Source organism: Myxine glutinosa, chromosome 1, assembly GCF_964187855.1.
Source record: "Myxine glutinosa chromosome 1, kmMyxGlut1.1, whole genome shotgun sequence".
Taxonomy (NCBI): Eukaryota; Metazoa; Chordata; class Myxini; order Myxiniformes; family Myxinidae; genus Myxine; species Myxine glutinosa.
Genome location: NC_136261.1, coordinates 36,332,661 through 36,343,697, shown reverse-complemented (window position 1 = coordinate 36,343,697; position 11,037 = coordinate 36,332,661). Strand labels below are relative to the sequence as shown.

The 11,037-nt window shown below is 44.1% G+C and overlaps 2 protein-coding genes across 2 annotated transcripts in view; one reads left to right on the top strand and one right to left on the bottom strand.

Annotated features, from left to right (window-relative positions):
- The window catches only part of LOC137414448 (uncharacterized), a 368,155-nt gene that overhangs the window by 80,985 nt on the left and 276,133 nt on the right, over positions 1 to 11,037 (bottom strand). The window lies entirely within an intron of this gene.
- CKAP5 (cytoskeleton associated protein 5) overlaps positions 1 to 11,037 on the top strand; it is a 138,451-nt gene that overhangs the window by 1,903 nt on the left and 125,511 nt on the right. The window contains exons 2-6 of the mRNA XM_078770985.1: positions 375 to 504; positions 2,955 to 3,055; positions 3,355 to 3,468; positions 3,562 to 3,666; positions 3,803 to 3,892. Of these exons, the coding sequence (XP_078627111.1) occupies positions 375 to 504; positions 2,955 to 3,055; positions 3,355 to 3,468; positions 3,562 to 3,666; positions 3,803 to 3,892 (540 nt within the window). The remainder of the gene's footprint in view (positions 1 to 374; positions 505 to 2,954; positions 3,056 to 3,354; positions 3,469 to 3,561; positions 3,667 to 3,802; positions 3,893 to 11,037) is intronic.

Genomic DNA, 11,037 nt, shown 5'->3' with positions numbered 1-11,037 from the left:
ACAGACAGACAGACAGACAGTGTCTACCTTCTGTGGTGGAGATAAAAGTAATAAATTAAGTGATGCATCTCCATCTGTGGGCTATTTATGAATACCCCATTCCTCAATCCTTTTAAACACTCTTTGTAAATCACTGTTTTCCTTTTTTTGTAACCATTGCAAGATTCATCTCATCAGGCAAGACAGTTGTGACGAATGGAGCCGGTTTATAATCATCTGAAGGGTCGTGCACCCCCTGAATACCAATACAGTACCTCCCACGTGATGGGCTTTGCATTTTCATGTGCTTTCTCGTTTTATCTCTTCCTCATGATAATGCTGATTGCTTTGAGAGCTCCAAAATTATCTCCAATTTGTGTGCACGTCATGTCCAGCTGAAGGACCTGGAGGAGGAGTTTGAGAAACTTGGGTCAACGCCAGCCAGGCCAACACGCTTCCTTAGATCACAGCAGGCAGCTCGTGCCAAAGATGAAGAGAAACATGCTGAAAGCATCGTTGGCACAGGTGTGTCTATCCTTCTACAATACACTTTTGGTAAAAGGTTAAATCGTTTTGCATTTTTTTGAGATTGAACCTAATCTCCTGGGTGCAGTATTCTTACAACATGTGGATTTTGTGATTACTTTTCTTATTTCACATGTGAGCGATTGTGCTTCTCTTTGGAGCCCCTGGCAATCATAAAACGAATGAATCCTTTTGTTTTTGGTATTGTAAACTGCTTTTGCAAATACCTTTTGATATCAAACAAATGTGCTGTGCTATATTAAAACGGGGTGCACAATTATCGTGGGATCCTGCGCGGTTGCCTGATCTATTTGGCACCTGTTGGTTTTGAAAGCTTTAATTTACCAATTACAAAGCTTGTTACGGTTTCATTTGACAAACATAATATGGCGATTCCTTCCTGCTGTGATGATGGTGCTTTCTCAAATGAAAGCTCCAGTGACATGCGGTAGATTAACGCTGATGTGTTCCATCAGAAAGCATCATTGGCTGAAACGTGGTGCAGGCGTAATGCAAACTAATGAGAACTAGTGCGTGCCCGTACGTGTGGGTAGGTAAGTACGTGGACATACGTACGTTGACGTACGTACCAAAAATAAGGCCTCACTGTCCGGAAGTTCGCATATCGCAGTTACGATTAATCGCAAATTAGTTTCAATGGCCAATTATTCAATTTTTCAAACCGCGAGGCAGAAACAACAAACGCACGCGGTTGCTTCGCTGTAGCTTGACCGTACGTGCAAAGAAAAATTAAAACTTTCATCGTTCCTTCGGTCTTCGCTCTCGTCCTTCACCGTTCCTTCGCTCTCGTCCTTCGCTGTTCCTTCGTTCACATACAAAACGTATGTGTTTGCTAAATAAATGGCCATAACTTGGTAACCACTTGTCCGATTAATAGCAAACCTTGAAAAGGCACATCCTCAGGTCCCCAGCAATATACCTGGCAAGTTTCACTTAGATCGGACCAGTGGTTGTCGAGAAACAGCGGTCACAGACATACACACAGACAGACACACAGAGATAGCTTGCATTATAGAGAGATGATGTACGCTGTGTTCGGTTCCATGCAGTTCCATAATGACACTTTTTATTGGATGCATTTATACTAAGGTGGATTTTTAACGAAAGCAAAACATCAATGTTGTTCTTCTCATTCTCAATCATTCATCAAACATCTATGTTCTTCTCATTCGTAGGCAGCACAAGACTGTGGTGTAGCATCATTGGCTGAGGGCGTGGCTGCTCTTATGCACGACACCATGGGATCTTTAACGTCCACCAATGAATCCTGGCAGACAGGACACCAGTTTAACGTCCATCTGATGGATGGCGCACACTTTGAAACGGGACTTTTTTATTTACTTATTTATTTATTTTTGTTCGGGATTCAAACCCAGGCTAGACAGCTTAGAGGCTAGTGTGGGTAGCTCTCTGCTATCATGTCAGCCCCAAAACCTCAGTAATGTTATGCAACAGCAACGAATTCGGTAAATAATGTTACGAAATTTAAACGAGCATTACTGAAACATTTTGCTCGGGTGTAAGACGAGGACGAGCATCTGAAAAGATAAAGCCATTGAGTTTTGGCGCTCGCTCTCCTGGTCCAGAGGTCAATGTCACAATCAAAAAATGAACTTTAAATCGTATGATTAAACACATCACTTAAAATTTGAAGGAGATTCGTTGCCGATTCAAGAGGTTAGCGAGCTTTGAAGGAAGGTAAAAATGTACAAGAGTGAAATGGGGTAAAAGCTGACGTGCATATGATGAAAAAGAACTCGTTTCAATTGACGTGAAAATGTTCCGAAGGATTTTGTTTGTGTTTAGTTGATGAAACGCGAGGCAAGGATGTGCGAATATGGTGGAGGTGGTCTGTATTTTAAAAGAATATGGCATTTGCGTGATAACAATTTCAATTGGTTATGGTTCGGCAGGATTCTGTTTTCAACATTGGGATTTAAAAAAAAACAAACACCTTTAGAGGCCATTTTTTGCCCGCAAGCGGGGGTTGGCCTTTTTGACTTGTTGACCGTGGTTGACCGTGGTTGTTGTTGTTTTTCGGTCCCCTTTTTGAAGCAATGTTTTACGGCCGGATGCCCTTCCTGCCGCCAACCCTTTTTGTCGCCTTTTACGACAAACAGGGAATTACCAGTGGACTGGTACTCAATTAGCCGACCTCGGAAGGATGACAGGCTGAGTCAAACCCCCTGGCGTTAATTCAGCGATCGACCAGGATTCAAACCCAGGATCCTAGGATCCTAAGCCGGCACCCTAGCCGCTAGCCCAACACCAGGGTTCGATTCTGTTTTCAACATTGGGATAGTGTTCTCCAAATATTTTTCCTCATCGGATTCCTTTGTTTTAATTGTTTGTTATTTTGCCAAGATTGGGACCATAGTAAGTTCTTCACCTACTGTACAAGTTGGAATTTTCTCTGCCCTTTTTTTCAGTTGAGCGGGTAGTATGTGATTCTGCCGCTGTTGATCCATATGACATGTTGGAACCCTTTGCCCTTCTGTCCAAATTACCAAAGGATTTCTTCACCAAAATTGTAAGTCCCATGGATTGAACCCTTTTCATTTTTTAAATATAACATCTTGGAAAGCTTTTTATTTTATTTTTCATCCTGGTTCAGGAGTATGATCTGATAGTTAACTTTGTTTATCCTTTTGATTGATTCTCTGCAAATAAGCTTTCTACCAATAATGTTATCGGTGGGCTCTAGCCAAGAACTTTAACTTTGTTATCCCAACTGGTTGCAACTAGTAATCTACTTGCAAACAAATGAACGATTTCATCTTTTTTTTTTCTTTTTTCTTCTTGGTTTGAATTTCTCGATTCTACCTGCAGGAAGCCAAAAAATGGCAAGAGAGAAAGGAGGCCCTAGAGATACTAGAAAGCCTTGTTAAGAACCCGAGACTTGAGCCAGGAGATTATGGAGAGCTTGTTCGGGCACTAAAAAAGGTAACGTGGCAAAAAGGTGCACACTATTTGCGCTCATGTCTTCTGTTGGCTTCTCGCTGATGTGTACGCTGATCAGGCTGCTCTTGTCCTCAGGTTATAGTCAAGGACTCAAACGTCATGCTCGTAGCTCTCGCAGCCAAGTGTCTGGCCTGTTTGGCTGCCGGCCTGCGCAAGAAGTTCCATCCTTATGTTGGCCCAGTGAGTTTTTTTTTTTTTTTTGCATTTTCCTTCCGTTTTGCACTTGCACTTGGAAAGCTATTGGTTTGAGATTGCATTTTGATGTGAGAAATGTGCAGTTGATGAAACGTTTATGAAGAAAGCATATTTTCACCAGGTTGTCTCTGCTTTGCTGGAGAAATTCAAAGAGAAAAAAGTCAACGTGGTGCAGGCTTTGCAAGAGGCCATTGATGCCGTGTTCCTGACGGTCAGTATTGGCCCAAAAACGCAACTGACCTGAAACGTGGTTTTGAAATTCAAGATGTCTATAGGAGGAGTCTGTCTGTCTGTCTCTGTCCGTCCCCGAACTACACTCAATTTTGGGGCTAGTCCCACCAAACTATCAGTGGAACCTTTTTGGGTCCCATTGGGTCTCCTGAGGTGGGTAGGAGGTTTCATTAATTTCTCAACACAATTTTGATTTAGTTTCCCACCCGTACGAAAGTGCTCCCTCTCTGCATGTAAACTCATTCTTGGGTTCGGCATTAGCAGTTTCACATTCGCTGCACGTGGAAACATTCTCTGGTTTGGTAATACATCAATCAAATTGTGATTTTGCGTTTCCACCCATACGGCGACACTGCTCCCTTTCCGCATGTAAATATTCGTGGTTATTTTTTCTGTAATCCCAGCACATAAGAGCCAATCACTCCTCACCAGCCATCACCATCGTTATCAGCTTCATCAAAAATTGGGGGTGTGATTTTTTATTATTTTTTTTTTTTTTTGTTACCGGATTTACGTTCTTTTGTTTTTGCTGTTTCCTTTATGTATTTTTTTTTTCCGTGACTTTCGGGTTTTTATTATGATTAATAAACTGAGAAAGGAGATTAAAATCCGTTGAGCCATAAATTTGGTTATTTATTTTTAAAAGGAAGGGGAATATGATCCCATTAAAATGGTGAGAATTGAGAGTGTATGTTGATTGATTGATAGGATTGTGTGTGCCAGCAGGCAGAATAAAGCTTATCTGAGGTATTCATAAGTTTTACATACACTACACGACTTGAGGGCAAAAGAGTATCTGCGCTCAAAGTAAAATTGCACATTATAGGTGCCCTCGAGTCGTATTAATTGTGTTACAAGAAGCAGCGTTGGAGCCCGGCCTGGAGCTGGCGAGTTGTATGTATCAAGTAAAACGTTTGTGTTCTGCGAGGCGTGACGAAGGCCGGAGGGAAATTTTCATGATTAAATAAATAACTGCATGCTGTTACAACGTCTGTCACAGAAAAAATATTCTGGAACGAAGGAATGACAGAGGCCAGGGAGATTGACTAGGTATTTAAAAAATCCATGGAATTGGTTGGAGACAAGTCAACGACTATGATTATGGAGTAACTGGATATACATTAGCTGACTTCAAAACCCCGGTTTAGAATAGGTACACCATATCCCTGCGCGCATCGTAAGAGGCGACCAAGGGTTGGCGTCAGGAAGGGCATCCGGCCATAAAAACATTGCCTCAAACAGGGAACCATGATTGTCATGTGGCCCGCAAGGCTAACCCCCGCTCTAGTGGGGAAAAATGGCCTCAAAACGATCATTCATTCATATTCATATTCAATTAATTTATTAATAACTTAATTATTATCGATTTATTAATCACTTCTTAGCTCACCTGGAATGAAGTTCAGGGGAGCTTATGCGATGGCGCGTCATCCGTCCGTCAGTCCCTCAGTCTGTAAACACTTGAAACTTCTTCTCCGAAACCGCTGATGGGATTGCGACCAAATTTGGCACAAATAATGTTTGTTGTGATGTGACTAAAGTTTGTTCACGGCATTAAAAAAAATTGGGGTCTAAGGGGGTTTACCGGGGTCAAAGTGGATCCAGGTTTGACCCCCCCAAAATAGGAATTTGTTTTCTTTTCTGAAACTACACACACAATTTTGATGAAACCTGACCACAACCTTCACCACCCGTGGTGTACCAAAGTTTTGTCACGGTAATAAGAAGATCTGCCCCTTTGGAGGTCTACGGGGGGGTGGGGAGATGGGAGGGTTGGTTGCCCCCCAAAATAGGTATTTGCTTCCTTCTCAGAAACTACACACACAATTTCGATGAAACTTGACCACAACCTTCACCACCCGTGATGTACAAAAGCATGTTCACGGCATTTAAAAATCTTCCTCTTTAGGGGTCTGCGAAGGGGTTGGAGGGTTGCCCCCCCAAAATAGGTGTTTGCTTTCTTCTGAGAAACTACACATGCAATTCTGATGAAACTTCACCACAACCTTCATCATCCGTGATGTACCAATGTTTGTTCAAGGCAATGGAAAATTTGGGGTCTGAGGAGGTACATGGGGTGGGGGGATGGTTGCCCCCCAAAATAGGTATTTTTTTGTTTGTTTGTTTGTTTAAAGTCTTATGATTATTTTAGTCTCATTTTACATGCTGCCCTGTCTTCCAGCAACCATTGGAATTGGTTTAAAATACCTTAGTCAGTGCAGTATACTGTTTATTCTACCCGGTGAGCACCAGGGGTATTGCCCCTATTTTTTTTTCTTTCTCATCTGGGCAATATCTCAGGCACCTTTTGAGCTTGGAAGCTAATATATTGTTACGGATTCGTCACTTCCGTTGTGGTGGTTTTCATCCACTGTAAACATTTTTAATTCCATGTACTATTATTGTTTTCAAAAGGTTTATTGTTTATGAACTGTTTTCAAAAGGTGAAAAAGTTAGAGCCAAAATAAACCGGAAAACAGATCGGGAACCGGACGACGAAGAGGAAGAAGAGAAAAAGAAGGCGGAGCGAGTGGAGTCGGACAAGAAGCATAGTTGCTTTGCGGTCTGGAGCGAACGTTGGCGAGCAAGAGCCACGAGTGAACTTTGGGTTTCCCAGGAAAGGGATTCCTGCGACAGAGTGGTTATCGCTGTGACAGATTAACCTGCATGTCAGGTTTTGCGATCGGTTCCGGAGAGAATCATCGTCGGGCCGTTACGTCTCGAACGGGCCGTCGGCCATTTTGACTCGCGCGCTTTGCGCGTCGAGCAAGGTTTCTTTGCTTGGCTTCAGCCTTTGTGCATCGCGCAAGGTTTTTCTTTGCTTGACTTCAGCCGTTTTCACCGCATTCAGACGTGTGTGTGTGTGTGTGTGTGTGTGTGTGTGTGTGTGTGTGTGTGTGTGTGTGTGTGTGTGTGTGTGTGTGTGTGTGTGTGTGTGTGTGTGTGTGTGTGTGTGTGTGTGTGTGTGTGTGTGTGTGTGTGTGTGTGTGTGTGTGCGTGCGTGCGTGCGTGCGTGCGTGCGTGCGTGTGTGTGTGTGTGCGTGCGCGCGGGGATTTTGAAGGTAAATCGGATGTTCGCCGACTGTGAGCCGCGGAACGTCCATACCCAAGGGTGTGATTTCCCAGTCGCCTGGAGAGCGCCTTTGGATTTCCCAGCCGCCTGGAAGGTGCCTTTGCACAGCTTTGGCAGCAGGACTGTAACTGCCAACCCAACGGGATTCTGGTCTCGATTGGACATTGATCTGACGACTGCTAGAGTGAAGCCACTTTGGCTTGAAGCCGGGAATTAGAGACATTGGGAATCTTCTTCTTTCCGCTCACTTGGAGCACAGTGAGATATATTACGAAACTGATGGTACCATCATAGGACATATATTGATTGTACTTTTGATTACTATTATTGTTGTACTGTTATTGTTGTGTGATCTTAATACAATATTTGTGAGTAACAATTGGTGTGGCTTCCCCATTGATCTTTGACATACAGAATAACACATCTTTCTGCCGTGACTCCTCTCGGGGCTCGGAGGTATACCGTGACCAGGGGTTTCGGGGAGGAGCACGTAACAGAAATTGGGGGCTCGTCTTTGCTGACAAAAATCTCGTCCGGGATTAAATTCCCCGATAACGCCCGTCCGGGATAGAATTCCCTAACATTCCCAAAATTCCCAAATTTGGAATTTTTCTAACATTCCCAAATTTTTCAAATAATTGGAAAAAAATTTGTGTGAACGTTAACAGGTGTTAACTGATAGTCACCATGGTGTTTGACGCAGAAAAGTTTGCGGCGTCCCCGAATGAGGCACAGTTCCTAGCATTAAAAAGATCGGAACTCTTGATATTGGCCAAACATTTTAACTTGGAGGTCCGAGTTCCTATGAAGAAAGCAGAGATGCAGACATTGGTGGTAGAATCTCTGGTGGGACAGGGAACATGGACAGAGGTAGCTTTGGATTGGTTACCCGAGGAAAAAGAAAATGTGCAGCTCCAGAAAATGGAGATGCAACTGCAGAGCCAGGAAAGGTTAAAAGAGTTGGAATGGAAAGCCGAGGAGAGAAGAGCAGAGGAAAGGAGAGCTGAAAGAGAACTCAAGGAAAGAAGAGTAGAACAGGAAAGAGAACTCGAGGAAAGAAGAGTAGAACAGGAACGAGAACTCGAGGAGAGAAGAACAGAGGAAAGGAGAACTGAAAGGGAACTCGAAGAAAGAAGAGCAAAGGAAAGAGCCGAGAAAGGAGAGCCGAAAGGGAGTTAAAGGAACGTGACATGGAGTATCAGAAGGAAGTTAAACTCAAGGAGCTTGAATTAATGGGAGAACGGAGAGAAGTCGTATCCATGCCGGCTAGTTCGACAACTAGTCAGAACACATGGGATGTTGGTAGGCATGTGAGGCTGGTTCTACCCTTCAATGAAAAGGAGGTAGCCAAGTTTTTTTTACACTTTGAGAAAGTGGCTCAAATGCTAAAAGGGCCTGTGGGGTCCTGGACTATGTTATTGCAAAGTGTTCTGGTGGGTAAAGCTCAAGATATCTATTCGGCTTTACCGATTGACCAATGTGCAGATTATGAGATAGTGAAGAAAACCATTCTCAAAGCCTATGAATTGGTCCCTGAAGCTTACCGGCAAAAATGCCGGAATGCCAGGAAGAGGGAGAGTGAGACCCATGTGGAGTTTGCCAGAATGAAGGAAACCATGTTTGATCGGTGGTGTGATTCGAAGGGGATTGGGAAAGACTTCAAACTGTTGCGACAATTGATCTTGGTGGAGGAATTCAAACAGTGTGTCCACGCGGACATTAAAGTACATCTGGATGAATAGAAAGTACCAGAGTTGTATGAGGCAGCAACCGTGGCAGATGACGATGCCTTGACACACAGGATGGGGTTCCACAAACCTAACTTCCCGCCTAGAGTTAGCCAGGGGAGTTATGGTAAATCAGGTGCGGAGAACAAATATTCATAGAGGCGGCCGAGAGATGACTATGAGGACAAATCTGATTCCGCGACTTTTAGGGATCAGAAGACAACAGTTCCAAGACAGACTTATTTTCCGGGGGGCTCGAGGCAGACCACGAGTTTTTCCTCCGGGCCTACTTGTGCTTTTTGCAAGAAACCTCGACATTTGATGTCCCAATGTTATGCCCTGAAAAGGAAAAATCAGGAGCGGAGTCAGACTAGTACAACTCCGAATGCATTGGCAAATGCGAGAAATCGTCCTTGGAGGACAGTGCCTTGTGAAGGTTCCCATGCCAAAGTTATGGCATCACAGAATGACCTTGTTCAAGAGGGTTACAAACATTTTATTTCCGAGGGGTTTGTGTCACTGGATGGAGACTTGACTAACCAGAGACCTGTTAGGGTATTGAGGGACACAGGAGCACATCAATCTTTGATGCTTGAAGGCATTTTGCCATTGTCAGAGAAGACGGCAACTGGTGTTAGTGTTCTCTTACAGGGCGTTGGTGGCTATGTTAAAGCTCCACTTCATGTCATCCATTTGAAGTCTGATTTGGTGTCAGGACCGGTCACCGTAGGTTGACAAGCCACTCTTCCTGTAGAGGGAGTCTCTTTTGTTATCGGGAATGATTTGGCCGGTGGTCAAGTTTCTGGTAATCCGATGTTTGTTGAAAAGCCGAGTATGGAAAATAACACCGCACAGTTAGAGCAGAAGATTCCGGGTATCTTTCCATCCTGTACCGCGACTCCTGCTATGGGTAGGAAGCGCTCTGAAGAGAAGAGGAAGGTCCTGACGTCACGCTTTGCACAGACACTTCTTGTCAAGTACTCTGAAACTGAGTGTCAGCACACACAAGTCTGGGATGGAGGCAATGTTGGCAGGCTCTTTGTCGGTGGACTGAACTTCAACACAAGGGAAGATGTTCTGGACTCTGTGTTCGGCAAATATGGACCACTCTTGGAAGTGCTGCTGATAAGAGACAGGGAGACCCAAAAGTCGAGAGGGTTTGGCTTTCACGTTTGAAAACACAAAGGACGCCAAAGATGCAGAAAAGGATTTGAATGGCAAGGATTTGGATGGTCGGACCATAACAGTAGAGAAGGCAGGCCATGGGCGTCGAGGGGGCTACAGAGGAGGAAAACGTGGAGGTAGTTTCAGGGGTGTTTATGGCTCCCGGGGTGGGAGTAGTAGTTTTGGTGGTGGCCGCAGTCGAGATTACGATGTAGGCTCCCAGAGTTACGGCAGCTCCCGAAGGGATGATTATCAGGGTAGTGGCCGCGAAGGAGACCGCTATTCACGTGACTACAGCGACAAGCGCTCCAACCGTGATCATTATGAAACTTAGGAAGAGTTTGAAGCACTGAATGCTGCGGAGCAGCCGAGCCAAGATTCCTACACGGATTAACCGTGAACTCCACATTCCTAAAGGCGTCCATGTAGTGAATACTTCCAGGCCTCACCACCCAACCACCATGAAACCTGGCTCTCCGCTCGGCCTCCTTCAAAAAGTGCTATAGATTTGCTTTGTATTGGATTTTTTGATCACAACCCCTCAACCTTCATTCAAAAAATGAAAAATAAAAATCAGAGGTTGATGAGATGGAGTTTGGCTTTGCAGGAGTTCAACTTGGAAATTGAGCATGTAAAGGGCAGGGACAATGTCGTTGCTGATGCTTTGTCCAGAGTGAACTAACTTTGGAAATTTCTGTAGGTTGTTTGGAAGTTTTGTTGCTTTATTTTTGGAAAATATAAGTTATTGTTGCTCACGTGAATTGATGATTTGGGTGTGAGTTTTACTTTTGTTTGTTAAAACAATTTTTGCCTGCAAAGAAAGTTTTCACTATGTTTAAACTTTCTTTCTTGAGGGGGGGAAGTGTTACGGATTTGTAACTTCCGTTGTGGTGGTTTTCATCCACTGTAAACATTTTTGATTCCATGTACTATTATTGGTTGAAAGAGGTGACAGTAAGGGAGGCATTAAAAGAGAGGCTGAGTAGGGTCGAGGATGATGTGGTTGAGTTTGAAAGTGGTTGGATGTCAATGAAAGCTAGTCTGTTGGGAGCCGATGGTGAGGTATGTGGATGGACAAAAGGACCACCGAGGCCCTCGGAAACATGGTGGTGGGATGATGAAGTTGGAAAGAGGATTCACGAGAAGAGGAAGAAGTTCAAG